The sequence below is a fragment of the Lynx canadensis genome, chromosome E1 (assembly GCF_007474595.2).
Source record: "Lynx canadensis isolate LIC74 chromosome E1, mLynCan4.pri.v2, whole genome shotgun sequence".
Taxonomy (NCBI): domain Eukaryota; kingdom Metazoa; phylum Chordata; class Mammalia; order Carnivora; family Felidae; genus Lynx; species Lynx canadensis.
Window position 1 is genome coordinate 16,797,180 of NC_044316.2, and position 20,621 is coordinate 16,817,800.

At 54.3% G+C, this 20,621-nt stretch overlaps 1 protein-coding gene across 2 annotated transcripts; it reads right to left on the reverse strand.

Annotated features, from left to right (window-relative positions):
• Nucleotides 1-12: 12 nt before the first annotated feature.
• On the reverse strand, nt 13-17,952 carry ANKRD13B (ankyrin repeat domain 13B). Of its 2 annotated transcripts, XM_030295654.1 has the most exons (15): nt 17,839-17,952; nt 6,809-6,944; nt 6,555-6,679; nt 6,423-6,468; nt 5,661-5,804; nt 5,379-5,568; nt 5,236-5,302; nt 4,129-4,210; nt 3,284-3,348; nt 2,927-3,057; nt 2,642-2,799; nt 2,344-2,496; nt 2,062-2,225; nt 1,908-1,984; nt 13-1,398 (listed from the first exon to the last, which is right to left on the reverse strand). In XM_030295654.1, exons 1-15 carry the CDS (start codon nt 17,950-17,952, stop codon nt 1,161-1,163), a joined length of 1,890 nt encoding a protein of 629 aa, XP_030151514.1. In that variant the 3' UTR covers nt 13-1,160. The 2 variants fall into 2 exon arrangements, with proteins under 2 accessions (XP_030151514.1, XP_032447034.1); XM_032591143.1 differs by lacking the exon at nt 13-1,398 and having other exon boundaries at nt 1,506-1,984.
• Nucleotides 17,953-20,621: the final 2,669 nt, after the last annotated feature.

Sequence of the window (20,621 nt, forward strand, 5' to 3'; positions counted from 1 at the left end):
TCAGAGTCAGTCTGGTGCCCCTGGCATCAGGGAAGGAGGTGAGAGGAACAGTTTCTCTTTGTTCTTTTCTTCCATCCCTTTTGTGTCCCTACTGAGCCTCACTGGCTGAGCCAGGAAGGCCAGCCTGAGAAGGTGGACAAGGGTGTGCAGTGGGCCCCTGCCCCTAGCGGGGTCTGTGCTTCTCTGGGTGGGTGGGGTGGGGCAGGGGAGAGCCGGGGGTTAGCACCATTGGATGAAGGGTTTTAGAGTCAGCCCCTGGGTGGGGGCAGGTGGGACACACGACCACAGAGGGCTAGCAGCAGCTGGTGGGAAGGGGTGGGTGGTGGTGCCAGGGCCCTGAGCGGGTGAGAGGGCTCCATGGTGCACCTGCCCATAAGCGGGGCCGGGGGACAGGGTCTAGTGCTTGCCCCCAGCCCAAATATGCCCCCCATTTGCCAAGACATCATGAAGGAACCAGGCCTTGCCCAGGCCGGGGGGCCACTTTGGGCACCCTTCCTGATCACAAAAAGCGTGCCTTGGGGATAGGGACTACAACCTCTGGCCGCCCAAGGAGAAACTGGGACCACCCTGAGACCCGGGAGGGGTGTGGGGGGCTGGGGAAGCCGGGCACCCCGCTAAGTGCACTTGACGCTGAAATGCCGGGGTGAAGGAGGAGCTGGGCCCTTGACGTGCTGGTTTGTGTCTGGGACAAAGCAGCAACACAGCACGTGGGGAGCTCAGCTGCCCCCCAGGGGTGAAGAGCGGAGATGCAAAGGCTTCACGGACAGTGTCCTACAGTGGGTTCTGTGAGCAGAAAAGGAGGACCGACCAGAAGGAGCAAGGGATGGGGACAATGCTCCTTTAAGGACCCGGCTCCCCCTTAGGACGGCCTGGCCCCCTTGGACAAGTCTGAGCCCAGGATAGAGTGGTGGGCGTCAGGATATAGCAAAGCAGGGGACCGGGCCGTGCGAGCTGCCTACAGGGCCCTGGCCGGGACAGGTAACGCGCGGTCCCCCGAACCCCCTCCCCGCATGGTGCCGGATGCGCCTCTATGCCCCCGAGGCTGCGGCTCCAGTCAGTCTCCGGCCGCAGCCCGGCGGGCGCGCGGGCGCGCGGGCGCGCGCGAGTCTCGCTCCGAGGCGGGTCACGCGGGGCGTGGCCGAAGGGCCCGGCAGTGGGCGCTACTGCTCCGTCAGTGAGAGCCGCAGGATGTGCTCCAGCTCCTCCTCCTCCAGGCGCGCGCGCCGCCGCCGCTCCTCCTGCTCCTGCGCCGACAGCTCCATGGCCAGCCGCAGCTGCTCGTCGTAGCTCCGGAACACATGGCCACCTGGGCCGGGGCGCGGGCTGGGCCGAGGGCTGGGCACCGACGCCAGGGCCGCGGGGGGCGCAGGCTGGCGCTGCGGCGTAGGCGGGGCGCTCCTGGGGGCGGGTAAGATACGTCGAGGGTTCCGGGCGCACCTGCCCGTAAGCGGGGCCAGGAGACAGCGTGGAGGCCCGAAGAAAGAGTAGGGCTCGTCACCCGCCGGTGGAAGCGATGAATCCTGCATCACCTCCCTGGCTCCCACCCAGATGTGACAAATCTCAGCCCCTACAAAGCCCATCCTCCCAGTTGACGGTGGACCAGCACATGTGGGCATGCATCTTCTAGAACCCTAGCCCCGACATCCTGCCTGGTAAGGGTCTGAAGGCCTTTGAGGCCTGTCCCCTGCTCCCTGGCTGCTTTTGGAGTACTACTCAGAGTGAGGAAAGGGTGGGGATTGAAGCCTTCTGGAAACCAGCAGGGGCCCAACAGAGGGTACCATGGTTTCCTGGGGCCAAGAAGAGCTGCCCAGCCAGCAGTATCCTCACCCTCTGGGACAGGGCACCATGGTACATGTGCATGTGTTATTTCGGGGGAGGTAGGACAAGTCAGGACTGGCGGAACTGACCTGTCCTGTCGGCGAGCGTCGTAGGACATGGGGTGAGTGCCCGGCTTGCTGTTGGTTAGCGCCTCCCAGATAGTGACCTGGAGGGAGGGACGTGGGCCAGTCAGCCAGGGTGGCGCTGCAGCCGGGCAGGGGTGGCGCGGTGGCAGGGACGCACCTGATCATACTCACTACCCGCCTCAAGCAGGCTCTGCTGGATGGCAAACTGAAGCAGGTCATCGTCGTCATCGCGTGTGGCCGCCTCCCTCTGGCCGCCCAGCACGCTGTAGCCGCGCGGGGCCTCGAACAACGCGGGGGAGATCTCGCAGCCGCGGCAGGAGGCTGAGGGTGCCAGGCTGGGCGTCAGAGCGCGGGCGGCCCCACCCTCGGCCCACCTGGAAAGGGCGTGGGCAAGGGCGGGGAGGGACGTAAGGGCAGCGTGCAGAGGGTGGGGTCTCACTCGTGGAACTGGAGCTGCTGACGCTGGAGGAGTCGCTGCCTGGGGAAGGGGTCTCACTGCTGGGGCTGCCTCGCACCGATGGCACTGGCTCGTCACAGCCATTGAGGTTCCCGAAGGTAATGCGAGCGTTGAGGATGTGGAAGATTGGGATTTCTGAGGATGAAGAAACTGTCAGGTGCCACCACCCACCTTCTCACACCTTAGGCATCCCCAATCTTTACCTCATCTAAGCCCTACCCACCCCCCCCCACCCCCCCCAGCCAACAGCGGCTGAAGAGAAATGGGGGTGGGGTCTCACCAATCTTGACAGGAAAACCAGGGGGCAGGCGCAGGGTAATGAAATCCCGGAGCTTGGCGAAAAGTGCATTGCTGACAGCCATGAGGTCAATGATGGGGGCCACCTGCTCACACAGGGACAGGGGATGCTCCTCACACAGCCACAGCTTGGCCTTGAACCTGCCCCCCCCAGATCCCAAGGGGTGAGGGACATAGTAGAAGCCATGGCCTCCCACCCAGTACATTCTGGAGACCCCGTCCAGCCCTGGCCTACCCACCCCTCCCCAGCACCGGCAGGGGGCCTCACTTCTGTGTCTTGGTGGTCAGTTCCATGGGGCGGCCCATGTCCCGGTTGCCAAGCTCAAAGTTGGGGTTGAAGTATTCTTCTGCAGTGATGGCAGTGGGGTTGGCTTGGCTCAGAGTCTGAGTGATCAGGGTCTGTACCACATGAGGAAGTGCCCATGAGCCTGTCAGTCTCTGATGCCAGGCCAGCCATTTGGTATCATGGGCCCCAGAGCTATCCCCCCTGCCACTGTGGAGCTGACACGGCCTCGGGCATTGTGGAAGGTAGTTCCACTCAGGCCATGCTAGGCAGGACGCCTCCCAGGTCTCCTGAGCCACATCCACACCCTTCCACACAAGGGCACCCCTGGCACATACTCACCCCATTTTGGGGGCCCCCATGCTGTTCAGCAATTCCCAGGAACGACTGCAGAGGTGTCTTACAGCCTACAAGAAATGTAGCATCTCAGAGGACACTGCAACCCTCAGAAGTGACGCACCCCCGATCTAAGGAGGAGGCTGGTTCCTGGCAGGTAGGGAGGATTGCTCACCCACACCAAACTCTCAGGCACCTTCATCTGAAGGTGACTGAGGACTCCAAAGGCCGGGGCGAGGAACACTACAGGCACAGTGGGAATAAAAGTAGGCCTGGGGCTTAGGAGAAACTTCCAAAAGTGTCCAGGTTGGTGACACTGGACGAAAAATACCTGCTTTCGGTGAGCAGTTTTAGGGGATGTATGTGTATGTGTGTGTTTTCCTTCAAGCACTTCCATCTTAATTACCTCATTTTGTTCCCCTGTGAGGTAGGAATTGTCTTCCTACCTTAGGCAGCCTAACCAGTGCCCAGAGAGTCAGGTGTAGTATCAAGAGGCACAAAGCATCAGTGACACACCCCCTGACTTTCTGCTTAGGGTATGTTCCACTAGACTGGAATGGCCAATAAGTAGCATACATGACATTTCCACTCCCAAATCCAAGGCAGACGTCAGTTACCAGTTGTAGAATTCCTTCCCACTGAGCCCAGATGTTGCCTTAGAATCTTCCTAGCTGCACTCCAGACAGTCACTCCCAATTATTAGCACTTGGCACTTGAACTGAAACCTATTTACGTGAATAAACTATCCTGGCTTTTGCTGGGATGTCACAGGGAATACTGATGGAGGTACTCAAGTGGGAGCTGCTTCCTTACACCACCCCTCCCCTGCCACTCCACCACTGCTTCATTACCTTTGACCTTGCCCTTGTGCTGTTCTGAAAGATGCTCTGTCCGTGTCCGGGTGATGAGCTCCACATTGGATGCCCCGTATACCTGGCGACAGATAAGGAAAGGGCTCAAAGACAATTCCAGTACCCTATTCCCAGCCGCCAAGGGCCTTATGAACACTTCCTGCAAGGAAGGGTCCATTGGGGGATGGGGGAGCTGTTTGCTCCATCTCCCAGCCTTTGGGCAAGTAAATATCTGAAGTCATTCATCCATTCTCTTATTCATTGAACAAACATTCTGTGAGGAGACTTTATGTGCCAGGCACTGAGGCAGGCATCAGGGACAGTGATGAACGTGCACCACTCAGTGGTGAACAAGCACTACTAGAGACAATCCCCACCCTTTTGAGGCTCACACACTATTTGAAGAGATAAGGAAATGGGCAGTTATAATATAGTGTGATTCACTCTGGTGAAGGTTGCAGAGGGCTTTGGGAACAAAAAGCAGAGGCCTTAACGCAGTCTGCAGGGCCAGGGAAGGCTTCCAGGACACAATGCAGAGCCTGGCAGTATTTGTTAGTTCCTTCCTTTACCAGCGGCACCATGTGGCCCCACAAGGGTGATGTAGGGGTCCCAGCGTGACCAACACGGTATTCTTAGGAGTAAAGGTCGGGCTTTGGAGTTAGGCAGCCAAGGTCTAAACCTTGGCTTTGTCACCTGTAGCTGTGTGACCCTGGACAGGTCATGGAACCACTCCAAGCCTCCTTCCTCATCACAGAATGGGCCAATACCCAACCCCACAGAAGGTTCCTGTTGGAAAGGCTCAACAAACACCTGTAAAATGGGAATAATAATACACCTACCCAAAAAGGTTGTTGGGATTAAATGAGTATGTGTGTGTGTGTACATATGTATTCACACATACATACAAAACATCAGAACACAGTCTCGAACATGAGTATAGTAAGCACTTGAACTCGGGCCATTCTCATCAGTTGCCTCCTTAGTCTAGTGCCCTTCCCTCCTTGCTGCATTGCCTCTGCACCTCCAAGGCTGAAAAAGAGTGGTCAGGAAACCCCTGCCCAGGGCACTGCAGGCAAGAGTTCTGGTACCAGGGAGCGGTGGCCTCACCTTGGCTTCATACCCATTCACCATCTCTGTCTTCTCACTGCGCCAGCCCAGGATGCCAGTCTTGTTCCTGGGGAAGCAGAGTGGTCCAGGTGAGGGGGCATCCAGCAGCCTGGCTCTAGGCTACGAGGGCTGCGCCCACTCACCTCTCAAAGGAGATGTTCTTGGTGTCAAGCTGCGTGGTGACAACGGGCGCGGTAAGCCGGCTCAGCACCTGCTCCTCAGTGGGCTGGGCAGCAGCCAGCAGCAGCTCACGGTCCTGCCCAGCCAGTGCCAGAGTCTCTGTGTACACCACCCGGCGGTCGTGGTCAATCTCCATGACCACGGCGCTTGTGTCTGCCAGCCACAGAATAGCACAGGGGGGGTCAGGGGTGGCGTGGAGCTGTCGCCAGCCTTCCCACCTTGCCCCACCTCCTGCCCTGCCTGACCTTGGCCCCTGAAGACGAAGCTGCGGTTCCCTCGCTGCCACGTCATGTGGTCAAAGCCCAAGAGCGTGGTATCTACCCGCAGGTTTTGCCCACTCTTCCACACTTTGTAGGTGTCACTAGGGCAGATCTTGGACACCAAGGGCACTAGGTGGAAGGGAAGGTCAGAGTGGCTTCAATTTGCCTGGTCCACCCAACCTGGGCCACCTCAGGGCAATAGGGGTCAGGGTCGGTGTTGTGGCTAGGCAAGGATAACAGAGCTAGTGGGAGAGCAGCCCCTTTCCGAACTCCCCCCACGTGAATGGAGACCCGTCACTCAGATGTAAGCAACCTGAAGTTGAAGATGAGCACGTCTCAGCCGCTATCAAGTCCCTAACAGCCACCATTTGTTAATTCATTCACTCAACCTTTCAATCTCCCAACAAATATTTATTGAATACCTACTGTGTACCAGGCACTGTTCTAGTCAATGAGGATAGAACACTGAACATGCTCTCTTGGAGCTTACCTTCTGGCAAGGAGTGACAAGTGACAAACAAATGAGCAAATCATTACAAAGTGAAGGAAATAATAATCATGGAATCAAGACAGTGTCTGAGGCAGTGTGGAAAAGCCTAGCCAAGGAGTTGGCACTGAGGTGGGAACTAAAAGATGAGAAGGAGCCACAGGAAGAGCTGTGGCAATAGAGCTCCAGGCAGGGGAGCAGCAGGTACAAAAGCCCTGAGGTGGGAGAATGCCCAGAGAGGCCCCCATCGGCCCCCTTACCCCAGCTAGTGAACTCCCATTTCATCTCCACATAGAAGTCCTGGGCCTGGAGGATGAAAAAGAGAGTAGCTAAGCCTGTGCTAGAGACAGGGTTCAAATGCATTGTGGGGAGGCTGAGAGGCTGGCCCTCACCTTGCGCAGCTTTTCCAGGAGCACGGGGATGCCCGCCAACCGCTTCACCACCCGCTGGTAGTCCCGGTACCTCAGCACCAGCTGCACCAGCTCCAGGTCCCGGGTACTCACAGCCTCCTGAAGCACTGGAGGTGGGGGGAAGAGGCAAAGTCACAGGTCAGGACCCTGCCTGTGGCCCCCGTCAGCAAACCAAGGGTGAGGATATGAAGCTGGGAGACGCTGGCTGTGGGGCTGGGGTGAGCAGGGGTGCCCACCTGTCCAGCCGCTGCGATTCTCCCTGCCCACATCTGCACCGTGTGCCAGGAGCACACGGGCACACTCGAGGTGTCCCAGTGTGGTGGCCAGGTGCAGGGGCGTCCGCCCACGGGGATCCAGCTGCTCGATGTCCACCTGGAGAAGGAGGTGAAGACGTATCCCTGGTCACTTCTGAGGCAGCCCATCTGAGCCCAACAGCCTCTAGGGAAGCAGCAACCACCTGGCTGCCCTGCCTTGCTCACCTTACAAGGCAATGGAAAAGACAGACACAATGAGCTGGGGTCAGGTGGGTAAAAAGAGGCTTGTAGGACAGGGCAGGAAGTAGCCCTGAGAAAGGAAGGACCTTCCTCCTTTCCTGTCCACCTCGGTCCCCTGACTGGGTTCACTCTTCCAAGGCCCAGTGGGCTAACTTTGAAGAATAATCCCAGAGCTGAAGGGTGGTCGAGACAGGCTGTTGGCCAAGGAGAGCACTTGAGACTAGATTTATCCTACAGGTCCAAGACCACACTTTCAGGAAGGGCTATCAATTTAGATCATTGACATTATCACTGAGTGAGGTTTAACAAACAATTGCTGTAATACATTGATAGGAATGAAAGAATATGGTACAACTTCAAACCCATGTCCTTTATATGTGGGACACTATGTATTAACACTTTTTTTTTTTTTTTTTTTTTTACAAATCCTATTATTGTTTTGTGGATAGCATAATTATATTGCATAAGATTTTTGTTGTGTGATAAAAACATAAATATTTAAATATATTTCAGGAGTCTAAGACCTCTAGCTAAATACAATGAACTGACCACATGCATGTAACTCCTCTTCTCCTTCCCCAAACTTGATTAAAATGCCAGTAAATGGCTTCTATTCCAACTATAGTGAGATACCTGAAACCACCCTCCCATTATAACAGATAAAAATACTTCAAAATACATGAAATAATTGTTTTCAGACATTAGGCAACAAGTAGTCCAGGACTATGATCCCTGAAATAAGAGAAACAAATAAGGTAGGCCCTATGATTGCCTAGATTTCTACCTGGGAGTATCATTCCAGACAGCAATGCAGGAGGCAGGGAATCCCTAGCAGAGCATGGTAGTCTTGCTGAGGAGTTGAGGAGACAGAGGAGTTCAGGGAGGCTGAGGTAGCAAGAAGTTGCAGGACCAAGTTCCAGGAAGGAGTGAGATATGCAAACAAGGGACTCCAGAAAATCTGCATGGGGTTCCTCTGAGTCTTTGCAGAATACCAAACCTCACCTATGTAGAGTGAAACTCAGCAATACTAGACAGAAGAGGAGCAATAAGCTGGTAAATTTCCAGCACTCATGTCTCAGGGCAGGGAGACATTCAAACTCCAACCCGCTAGAATAGAAGGTCTTTGTTGTTTGCACAAGGTATTCAACAGAGACCCAAGAATGGTGATGCCTTTGTAGTAGGATTAAACTATCCCTAGAGAAAAGGCTCACCTAAACCCAATCTAATAACGATTAAAAATAACCTCAAAAGGATCAAACTGATTTACAAGTAACTTAACTCAGTCTGTCAGAACGAAGCCTTACACTCTTTAAAGAAAGACAATAAAATCCAGATGCTTAACATTACAATGTTTGCAGTATCTAACATCCAGTTACAAATTACTAGAAAAAAATTATCAGACATGCAAAGAAATAGGAAAATATGACACTTAATCAGGAGAAAAATCATTTAACAGAAACATAGTCAGAAATGATAAAGATGATGAATAGTTTAATGTGCTCAAGAGTTGAAAGAAAAACATGAACACAATGTTCATGGGGAAAGAAATGAGAGATATGTACAATATCTGAAATGAAAAATTCATAGGATGGAATTAAGAATAGATTAGACAGGGCACCTGGGTGGCTCAGTCAGTTGAGCATCAGACGTCGGCTCAGGTCACGATCTTGCCGTTCGTGGGTTTGAGCCCCATGTTGGGCTCTGTGCTGACAGCTCGGAGCCCGGAGCCTGCTTCAGATTCTGTGTCTCCCTCTCTCTCTGCCCCTCCCCTACTCACACTCTCTCTCTCTGTCTCTCAAAAATAAGTAAAACATTAAAAAAAAAAAATAGGTTAGACACTATAGGGGCACCTGGGTGGCTCAGTCGGTTAAATGTCTGACTGGTTCAGGTCATGCTCTCATGGTTCATGAGTTTGAGCCCCACATCGAGCTCTGTGCTGACAGCTCAGATCCTGGAGCCCGCTTTGGATTCTGTGTCTCCCTCTCTCTCTGCCCCTCCCTCGCTCACACTCTATCTCTCTCTCTCTCAAAAATAAATAAACATCTAAAGAAAATTTTTTTAAAGATTAGACACTAAAGAATAAAAAAAAAATCAGTGAGTTTGAAGACATAACAATAGAACTATAGCACAGAGAACAGAAATGGAGCACAGAAGAGGGAAAAAGTACTGAAAAACATTCAAAGAGCCTCAACAATATGTGAGACACTATAAGGCATTTTAACATATATGTAATTGGAGTCCCAGAGGCTAGGCTAAGAAAGTGGGAGAAATAAGACATTTAAAGAGATAACAACCAACATTTTTCCAAATTTGTTGTTTTAAAAAAGCTACTATAGGGGGTTAAATGGTGGTGTCCCCCCAAAATATATGTTTATACTCTAACCCCCAGAACCTGTGAGTGATGGGTATTTGTGGGTGAAATTAAGGTAAGGATCTCAAGATGAGATCAGCCTGGATTTTGCAGGTGGGCCCTAACTAAATCCAATGACCTGCCTTTATAAGACCTACAAAGGAGAGATCCATGGAGAGAGGAGAAGTTCCATGTAAAGAGGAGGCAGAGACTGGAGTTATGCAGCCACAAGCCAAAAAATGCCTGGAGATACCAGAAGCTGGAAGAGGCAAGGAAGGATTCTCCCCTTAAGCATTTGGAAGGAGTGGAGCCCTGCTGACTCCTTGACTTTGGACTTCCAAACTCCAAAAGAATGAAAGAATAAAATTACCCAATCTGTGGTAATTTTCTGCACAAGCTAACACAATGATAAACCTACAGAACCAAGAAACTCAATGAATCCCAACCAAGACAAACACCAAGAAAACTACACCCAGGCCCATCATAATCAACTGCTGAAAGCTTAGTGATAAAAAGAAAATCTTAAAATCATTTTGAGGGGCGCCTGGGTGGCTCAGTTGGTTGAGCGGTGAGACTGCAGTTCAGGTTATGATCTCACTAGTCGTGGGTTCGAGCCCCGCATGGGTCTCGCTGCTGTAAGCATGAAGCCCACCTTGGATCCTCTGTCCCGTCTCTCCACCCCTCCTCTACTTGCGTGCACGTGCTCTCTCGCTCTTTCTCTCAAAAATAAATAAATCTTAAAAAAACAATAATAAAATCATTTTGAGAAATGAGACACACTATGTCTAGAAGAACAAATACAGGAAATACTGCATACTTCTCAACAGAAATCATGCAAGTTAGAAAACAATCGAATGAAATGTTTAAAGTGCTGGGGGGAAAAATGTTGACCTAGAATTCTCTGTCCTGTGAAAAAATATCCTTCAAAAATGAAGGGGAAATGAAGACTTTTGTGGACAAACAAAAAAAGCTAAGAGAATTTATCACCAGAAGACATGCAAGAAATGTTAAAGGAAGTTATTTAGGTGGAAGGAAAATGTTAACCAATGGAAACTTAGATCTGTACAAAGGAATGAAGCGTACCTCAAAAGGAAAATTTGTGAGTAAGTGTAAGAATGTCAGTAAAATATTTAAAACCCACAAGAGTAAAGAGAAGAGATGCTAGCAGATGAGAAATGTTAACACATCTTTAGAACATAGAAAGTGGCTGGGGCATTACAACCGACTCAGTGGAGCAGAGGGTACTAGAACCCAAACACTCATAGGGGAACCCCAGTGAGTGTCAAGCCAGACCACCCTTGAAATGTCCAGAACATGAAGGCAGTGGGAATGGCAGAGGTATGAGTGAGGCTCAGAGCTAAATCCAGGGGGGTGGGGGAGGCTGGTTAAAATTGAGAACCCTTGGCCCCCTCCCCAATCTTATAAAGCTGGGAGATGTCCCCCTTCCCCTCCATAGGATGCCAGAAATTTATTCTCTGTATAAACTGAGCCTGAGACCCACTGGACTTGGGGACACTGGTCTGAAGACGAGGTCATGGGGCTGAAAACTAGTGAACGGTGAAAGCCCAGTCCCTTCCTGCCTCAGGTCCTGAACCACTAACAGCCTGACAGTACACGCAACTGCCCCATCCCACCCCAGCAGCAGACTGGAGAATTCTTCTTGGAGAAACTAGAGGCACCGAAAACCTCTGGGTACGGACCTCTGGGGACCCTCCAATAAGCAGGCCAGCTTGCACCCATCGTTTGACAGTAATACCACCCATGCATCAATGAGCTCTACACCCACATTCTTAAATATGCCCCGACAGCCAAGGGTGCCTGGACATTTGAGGAAAGCTGCCAATATGAAAGAGACCAAAACATGCAGATAGATGCTAAAAACCTAGAGGATACACTGTCAATGCAGGAAATACAAGAACACTTTTGGGGAGGGGGGAACAGTAATTCATATCCTCAGAAATATATGAAAAGATAACTGAATTCATGAAACAAGAAGAGACACCTTGACTTCCCATGACTTCTTGTCTTTCCCTTTGCCTTCTTCCCAGCCATTCCTGGACAGCTACACCTGCCCCAATTCTCCCCTAAAAGGAAACATTACCTCAATTCTCTCCCCCTTTTGGTAAAAAAATAAAATAAAATAAAACTTTATTTTAAATTATTTATTTATTTTAGGTAATCTCTACCCCCAATGTGGGGCTCAAACTCATGACCCGAAGATCAAGAGTCATGCTCTAAGCCAGCCAGGCACCCTGGTAAAAAGAAACAAAACAAAACAAAACAAAAAAAAACCACTTTGTTTTTATTTTAAAAAAAAATTTTTTTTTCAACGTTTATTTATTTTTGGGACAGAGAGAGACAGAGCATGAATGGGGGAGGGGCAGAGAGAGAGGGAGACACAGAATCGGAAACAGGCTCCAGGCTCTGAGCCATCAGCCCAGAGCCCGACGCGGGGCTCGAACTCACGGACTGCGAGATCGTGACCTGGCTGAAGTCGGACGCTTAACCGACTGCGCCACCCAGGCGCCCCAAAAAAAAAACACTTTGTAACTGTCTTTACCTCTTCCTTTTCTCTCACCCTCTATATCAAATCCATCAGCAAGGCTGACCTTATGAAGGCTCTTATGAGCCTTTTGAAGGCTCTACCTTCAAAACAGATCCAGACTGTTCTCTGTTTTCATCACCTTCAGGCTACCATTCTGGTGGCAGCCATCCTATCTCACCTGGTGGCCTTGTGGGCCCCTCACTGGTTTCTTCACTCCTCTCTTGGCTTCTTAGGTCTAGTCTCCACATGACCCATCGTAGCCTCCATCATCCTGTGAAATGTCCCTCAGGTCCTGACATTCTTTAGCTCAAAACTTTCCCAAGGCCTCCCATCCTGTTTAGAATAGAATCCAGCAGCCCTGGATGTCTCCTTGAACTCATGTGCTCTCCCACCTCTCCTCCAAATTCCACTCTGCTGGATACCCTAGATAGCCACAGCACTTTCTCCCTCACTTCATTCAGGTGGCTGCTCAAATATCACCTCCTTAAAAAGGCCTGCCCTTACCATCCATCTTAAATGACACTTGCTATTTGTCTATCTGTTGCCCCTGATCCTGCTTTAGTTCTCTTCCAACATTAAATTACTTGTTCATTTGTTCGTTGTCTCCCTCATCTAGACTGTAAGCCCCACAAAGGGAGGGTCCTTGTGTTTTGTTCAATGCTACATCCCCAGTCTCTAGACAGTGCCTGGCACATAACTGGTGCTTAATAAATATTTGTTCAACAGATGCATAAATGACTATATTTAAGGGACCTGGGGAGGGGAAAGCAATACAATGTAAAACTGATAAGCCAAGAGGTAGTTCTAGATGTATATTGTTTGTAATCTTGGAGGTAAATAACAGAACAGCCTAAAGTCCAAACTGGTCGCCTCCAGGGAATGAGGGCGGCAAGTGAGGACTACAGCTTTTCATTATAATTCTTCTAGCAACAGCTAAATATTTTTTAAAACATGAGAATTAGCTCCTTTGTCAGAAACAAGACATTTTGAATAATTTAAGTAACTTATACGATTTTAATAACCCTGTGTTGGCATTTATTCATTCTTTATTTTTAATTTTTTAAGTAGGCCCCATGCCCAACATGGGGCTTGAACTCACGACCCTGAGATGAAGAGTCACGTGCTCTAATGACTGAACCAGCCAGGCGCCCCCATTTCTTCATTTTTAAATATATTAAGAACCTCAAAAAAAAAAATGTACCTAGCCCACGTGGCGTTCTGAGCTGTGGCTTAGAGATCCAAGCGCCCCTCTCCCCACCCCATCTTACGCTCCTCTACATTGGCTCCCCTACAACAAGGACTGCGTTCTTTACTCTTCATCTATTATGGGATGGGCTGAGCCCCTCTGCGTCCAGCCTAAGTGGGGCCCTGAGTCTGGGGGTGGGAGTGCAGGATCCACAGACCCTGAGCCCAGGGAAGTCAGGAGGAGCCTTCCCATGGGGCAGCAGCTGAAAGTCTATGTGTCTATGCGTCCCACCAGCCCTGTCCCAGATGCTACTACTGCTGCGCTGCTAACAAGGCCCCAGGGAGCTGACAGGGCACCCCGCCCAGCCCCAGAGATCCAGATGCTGCCTGCCACCCTCCCCCTCAGGTGCCTCACCTCCAGGACCCAGAGAGAGGCTGGTGCTGCTAGCTGGGCCTGGCTGCCCCTCCCCACCTCCACTCCTTGGGAGCTCTCCCCAGGGTCCCCAGGGCCCTGTTGTTTTCCAGGGCTAACACACCCCCCCCCCCCCCCCCCCCCCACATACACCCAGCCAACCCCTCAAAGAAGCTCCCCACACCTGCTCAAAGCATGGCCTGCAGTGAAAGTGGCACCTTGCCCCAGGCCCAGGTGGAAGAATTCATTAATTTCCTCAGCAAAGGCCTGCAGCTATTTAATTGCTAGAATGAAAAGGTTTCCTGTGAAACCTAACACCCAGACCTCACCACCAAGAGAATGAAACTCTGCACCCCAGCAGGCCTCAGCTGGAGTCAAAAGCAGGGGTCTTTTGAGCTCAGGGGCTGAGGTTCCCTGGGCAGAGAGACTCCCTGCTTCCACTCAGGCACACACCTACACACACGCACACGTGAACAGGTACCATAGGAATCCACAAGAATCCACTCCTTTTGCCCCCACACTGAGGGTCCATGTGCTCCCATAAGTGTACCAACATCTGCAAGCTCAGTTGCCTTCTGGATCTGTAGGGGTCACACCTAAGTTTGCTGCCAGCTTATTGGCACATGCATACCCCTTGAACCCACAGGCACTAGCAGGTTATTTTTCAAACTTATTTAGCATTAGCAGAATCCTTTTGTTAGATGAAACCTTACAAGGGCACACCAAATGTATAGAGCCGGAAAAGAAAGGTGAAGGGCCCAGCGCATAGAGCCATGCATGCTCAGCCTTGATCTCCTTTCCCTGCTCCCTCGCCTCCCCCAGCCAGAAAGAGGACAACCGGTGTCTGGTGTGGTCACTACTTCCGAGCCCCCCAGCCTCCACCAGGTAGGCCTGAGCTCACTCAAGGGGCAGGGAGGCTGGATGCTTCCTCAAGCTGAGTTGGATAGGAGAGGGTGGCACCTGCTCACTCTCCTCCCACCCTACCCCACGCAGCCCCTCCCCATCTGCTTCTCAGACACATTGATTTGGGGTTTCTGGGGTTTGTGGGTCCCTCTCCTGAGCTTCCCCACTCACCAGATGTAGTGATGGCCCACACCTAGGGCTGCCTATGTTAGGCGACAGGGGATCACAGGTGTTCTGGGACACACCAGGTATCTTGGGTGGGGTAACCTCTGTCTGAGTCCCCACAGTCCCATCTTGCCTGCCTCTAGGTTAGAAGGATGAACTGAGGAAAGCAGGAAGGAAGACCATGATGGAGGCAGCCCCAGGAAGAAAGAAATGTTTCCTTGGGAACAGTCTGGCCCCCTCCAGAGTCTCTGTTGCCAGGAAAGAACCCTGCCCCCCTTGGCCCTCCCACAGGGAGCCACACAGCCGAACCTCCACCTCCTGCCCCGCAGGGAACACCAGGGACTTCTGACTCAGGAACCCGGGCTGTGCTCAGCTGGCTGTGCCAACCTCAGGGCGTTGTTAGCCAAGGGGAAACTAGCACATCCACTGGCATACAGCCCCCTGCCCCCTCCCAACCTGGCAGGGTGTGTGCATAGCAGGAAGAAGGGCACCCAGCAACCATCATACTGCTGGGTGCCAACTAGGGGTGGTCATAGATCCTTCCCGTCACCAAAACACCTGATGAGCACCTCCAGTCTCCCCACCACTCCCTGATTCCAGCCCCCAACAGAGCTATGGGGGTGGTGGCCCTAAGCAAAGCCAATGAACCTGCTCTGAAACCTGCCATTCCATCTCCCTCCCCAGCCTGCCAGCATTGCCAAGGCTGCCCATGGGAGGGCCTCTGCGGGGCTTTCTTGGAGCGAAGAACAGGCAGCTATGCCAGGTGAAGACCAGGGAAACCCAGCTGGTATGTGCTTGAGCAAAGCCTGGGTGTTTTCTGTGACAGTTGGTGCCAGGAGAACCAGAGGTCAGGGAACCCCCGCTGGATGGAAATGCTTAGGGTCTATGGGGTTTCGTTATGATGTTAGAACGCTGCCCCCAGTATTATCCCCAGCAGTAAAGGGCTGGGTTGGGCACCCTCAGCTCCCCCTGGGACCCTGATGCCTGGAGGACTGAGCAGTGCCTATTTGGACGCAAGGACCACTCTGCATCAGCCCTAATGTGGAGATACAGCCAGGGGCCTCTTCCATGCAGGATTGGCATTCCCCTTCTTGGCAACCCTGGAGCAAGGCAGAGGACTGGCCTGACTCCTTTGTGGTTGAACAAGGGTTAACTTCAACCATTGCCCTATATTCCTGCTACCCTGGATCAGGGTAGGCAGTGTCCATTTCAAGGAGACACAAACACACCAGGGAAGTGGGAGGGATGGGAGGCTGGAGATACTGGTGAACCTGGTGCCTAGTTTCTGTGGCAGCCTGAGGGGAAAGAGGAACACACTCATCAGCCCCAAAGTACCCCTACCTGCAGCGGGTTCCAATGCTCCCCACCTCGACCTCACTTCAGCAAGATGGCTGCTGACTGGAGTACTATCAATCAGAGAGACCTAGGTGAGAGTCTTTTCTTCCAGGGCATTTTGCCTCTCTCCAATCTCAGCAAGAAAAGAACCACCCACCCCTCAGGCAAGGGAGTACAACTGAGACATTCTGGAGATTCAGCCACTAGCCTTCTGCCTAACAATCCTTGGACCAATCATCTATCACCCCATCAGGAAGTTCCTCTCAGATCAGATTTAAATCCCTCCAGCCTTAACCTCCGTCAGAAGCTTGTCTTCTTTTGCCCTCAGGGGAGGAAAACAGAAGAGTCAGAAGAGACTGAGCTGTCTTAGCACCCAGCACAGCATACTCTATTTCCTGGTTCACACTCACAGCACCAGAACGGGGTCTCCTTGAGAGCGGGGGATGTGACTGGTTTGTTCATCTTTGTCCCCCAGGACCTACCACTCAGGCCTCGCTTCCTTTACCAGGGCTCTCTGGTTGCAAACCACGTCCTTTATGATGGATAAAACAGAGGCATGGTCTGAGGAGCAACTTGAAGTGCCCTTGTTTAAGCAGAGATGGAAAGTAAGTGGACACCCCAACCAGCCCAGAAGCTTGGAGGCTCAGGTCACCCCAACATTTCCTAGGACTGCTCTGCAGAGGCAGATGCCTTGCTACTCTGAGGGCTCAGTAGTGGACTTCAGAGACTCCCCAACCCTCACCTTGCTCCCCCCCTCACTCGTCCTTTGGGAAGCAGGCAGCTCCTCAAAATGAACTTCCTGTGACTCAGGAAGTGGCCCTCCAAAGGCATATTCCCAAAGGGGACCACTCCTGAGCAAACCACTCCCATGGCCCTGGGGTCTCAGATCCGGGCCAAGTCTGCAGGCCTCAACCCGAGGCAAACCAGAGCAGGCTGGGCCCAGCACTAGCTCATGCTTCCCCACCCTGGAGGGTGAGTTGTCCACACCCCAAGGGCCCATCTGTGGCCTGAGGACTAAGGGCAGAGTCGGAGCTACCTGTGACCTGTGCCTGCCTTGGTCCTGAAGAATGACCAGGAGACCCCATCCCTTACCTGGTCTTCTTGGAGGCTACTGCCCAGCCAAAGCTGGCTGACCCACTCATTCTCACAGACTAGCAGCAACCAGGGGGCCCACTTTGTGTACAGAACCCCAAATCCTGAGGCCAGCGGCCCCTAGCTTCCTCAGCGCCCAAGAAGCCAGGCCCCAACCCCAGAGGGCAGGAGAGTTCCTTTCAGCACCTGGACAAGGCCCTTCAGGGCTTCCCCACAGGGAGTCTCTCCCCACTCTCCATTCCAGAGCGGGCGCTGAGGTCTGTGGGACCCGGGGGCTCTGCTCAATCTGAGCAAATAGATGAAGAGCTCAGCGGGAGGGTAGAGGGCACTGGGTGGGGCTGGGATGCCTTGGAGTGCCACAGCCCATTCTCTGATCCTTGACCTGTGACCCCCTCCCGACGCAGGCCTTGCCCACCTCCGCACACTCACGCGGGAGGTGTCGCTGCTCTGCTGCTCCGCGGACTCTCTCACCACATGGAGCACAGACCGACCCGTCAGCCCCTCCCCGCAGCCATCCGCCCCGGCCGAGGAGGGGCACAGCGTCCCCTACCCCAACCTGGGAGGGTCCAGAACACGTGTGGGCCGTCCGTCCGAGCCGGAGGGGAGCGGCCGGGGACCGCTCCCATCACCCTCTCCCGGTCAACAAGCACAAAAGCCGCCGCTGCGAACAAAGAAGCGCTGCAAACTCGCCGGGGAGGCGGGACAGCCCGCGCCGCGCCCCCTCCCCACACCCAGCGGGCGTGCCCGGCCGTGGGGTCCCCGCGGCGCCCCGACGGCGCTCTTACCTGGCCGGCGCGGACCTCTTTCTCCAGCTCGCGGTGGCGGTTGTGCCACACGAGGTAGTGCAGCGGATACTTGCCCTCGGGCCCCTTCCTGACGGAGGCGTTGGCTGGGATCATCGCCCGCTCCTCATGCCAGGGCCGCGGCGCCCGGCCGGGGAGGGGGGACGGCGCCGGAGCCGGGGCCCGGGGCCGCGGGGCGGGGGGCCGGCGCTGCCTGCTCGCAGGGCTGCGGCTCGGGCATGTGCGAGCGGCGCCGGCGGGCGGGGGCGGCGCGCCCGGCGCTGTGCGGGAGGCGCGGGCCGCGGGCGTCCTCGCGAGGCGGCGGCGGGCGGCGCGGAGAGGCCCCCACCCGCCCGGGGAGGGAGCGGGCGCTCGGCGGCGCGGCGCGGACTCGCGCCTCACCTCCCACACCCCCGCACACAAAGACGCCTCTCGGCGAAGGGAGCAGGCTCCCGCAGCGGGGGCGCACGGGGCGCGAACCCCGGGGACGCCGCCGCAGGGACGCGCGCCCGCAGCCCCCGGCTCCCCGCAGCTGCATTGCCCGGCCCTCAGCCCGAGCGGCCGGCGAGAGATGCGGGGATGCGGGGAAGAGGGGAGGGGGACCCGGGTGCCCGGGGCAGAGCTTGTTGTAGCTCGGCCCCGCGGCATCATGGGGCATGTAGTCCGTCTCGTAGAACTGGGGGTGGCGGGCGGCCGGAGAGTGCCCCACTCTGTCCCCCTGATCCCCTGAGAGGATGGGGAGGGAGTCAGGCCTGACAGGAATGGAGACAGTGTCCTGACGCCAGGTGGGCTGGGGCGCACCCCCACCCACCGGCGTTTTGCCTTTTGCTGGTGAGGGAGGGGGCTACAGGCCTTGCTCCACCATTGGGGGCACAGGACAGCGTGGCTTTCAGGATTGAGTTTGGGTCCCAGTGGAACGTGAGATGGGATCCAGATTCCTAGAGTGGCTGATGGGGGAGAATCCCGAGAAAGGTTCGGGGCATTAGGACCAGTGGTCGTTGGCGCAACCAGGGATCTGTCACGTGAAATATTATGTAGGAGTCTTCCCCGCGCTCTTATTAAATTCCATCTTCCACACTTGACATTAGAAAGGGAATGACCACTAAGGCTGGGAGTACAGTCCCTTCCCCCCTTCCCCCCCCCCCCATTTGCTGTCCTCTGCAAGGACCAGAGTGGGGCTGGGCAGAGAAAGCAGCAGGTGGCAGTTCCCCACCTCCACCCAATGCGGTCCCCTCAAGAGAGGAAGTGACTGATTCCAGAGACTGTCTCCTTCCCGAATAACCCCCGGGCACAAAGGTCCTTCCAGAAGGGTCCCTGCAGACGCTGTGGTAAAAATGGAATTGACCTCTGGGGCTGCCTATTGCAAGGGCTGGAAGGATCTAGAGGCGTGGCCCAGACCTGAAGGAGAGGGGACTGGGATTTTAGAGCAGTCTGAATTCCCCCTTACTAACCACCTGACCAGAAGCAAATTGCTTAAATTTTCTGCTTCCTCAGACCACTCACCTCTAAAATGAGACTCGAAATACTACCTACTGGGGTGAGCTAAGGATAGTAACTACCCTGGAAACGGCGCGTCCCGCCCCCAATCAGGCGGACTTAGACAGGTGGCGGGACCAGGCACAGCGCCTTCTTGAGTCCACCCTAGAACAGGACAGGAATTAGGGATTCCATACCAGCTCATGATAGAACAATCCAAAAAGTGTTTGTGTGGGAGGTGCTAGCAAAAGCTTGCAAACTCTCTGCGCCTCTCTCAGGTTTCTTTGTGTGGTCTTCTCTCCTTCCTCCTCCACACCCTGCGGTGCCAGGCCTAGGCGGGAAAGGATAAGGGAGGAGTGGACTGCCTCGCCCCTTTCTCCAGCCTGGGAGGAGCCAGCTGGCACCTCGGGCAACCGAGGACCGCTGCCCACCTCTACCGCGAGGGGTCAGCAGAGTGTTGTGGCCGCGGCCAGAGTTGGGGAGGGGGCTGGAGCGGGGTAGGGACGGCTAGGAGTGGCCGGGAGAATGCGTGTACATTTCCTCATTAAACTGTTTTTAGAACCTTGTCTGAGATTTCTTTTTTACTGTCCTGCTCCCTGAGTTGGCGACATCTCCCAAGGGAAATCCTGAAAACCTTTTATCCCTAGTCCCAGGCCCAGAAGGTCTGCAGTGGTGGGTCTGGGGGCTTCCGGAACAAAGTTTGGACAGTGCCTCTCAGCCTAGGCCACGCCCAGGTAGTCCCTGGGCCACCGAGAGGTGGAGCTGGCGGGCGGGAGGGGGCAGTGGGGTGAATCATCCTGAAAAGCGTTGTAGCTCTGGGAGAGGGGGAGCTCAGCCTGGATTGGGGGACCTATCCCCTTAGTAGCCGGGCCTCTTTTTGCCAGGCGGCCATAGCCTAAACCCGGGTCGCTCTTCCTCCGGTCTGCGCGCTCCAGCTGCCACGTGCTCGAGACGCGCCCACACAGCAGAGAAACAAAGACAGCCGAGCGATGGGGCTGCCAGTAGCCGCCTCGACATTTAATAAATGAAATTCCATAGCTGGGGGTCGATCGGGGGTGAATGGGCGGCCACCGCTCGTGGGCTGTGCGCCCGGTAAAGAGCGGCCAAGCCGCTCCTTTTCATCGCCCAGCCTAGGGCCATCAAGCCCACAGACTGACTGCTTGGTGCGGGTGCAGCATGGGGCGGCAGGTGGTGCTCCCCCCGCCGCCGACCCCCACCCCCACAGCGAGGTACCTTTGCTTGCAGAAACCCCGCCAGCTGAGCGGCTGGCTGTGGGGGGAGGGGAAGCCTGCAAAAAAAAATTTTTTAAG

Excerpts from the sequence above, each read along its gene's own strand:
- ANKRD13B (XM_032591143.1), bottom strand. The coding sequence starts at position 17,952 with ATGATCCCAGCCAACGCCTCCGTCAGGAAGGGGCCCGAGGGCAAGTAT. Across the intron at positions 5,805-6,422 it reads ATGGGAGTTCACTAGCTGGG|TGCCCTTGGTGTCCAAGATC; the intron begins GTAAGGGGGCCG and ends CCTTCCACCTAG. Across the intron at positions 3,058-3,283 it reads ATGGGGGCCCCCAAAATGGG|ACCCTGATCACTCAGACTCT; the intron begins GTGAGTATGTGC and ends CATGTGGTACAG.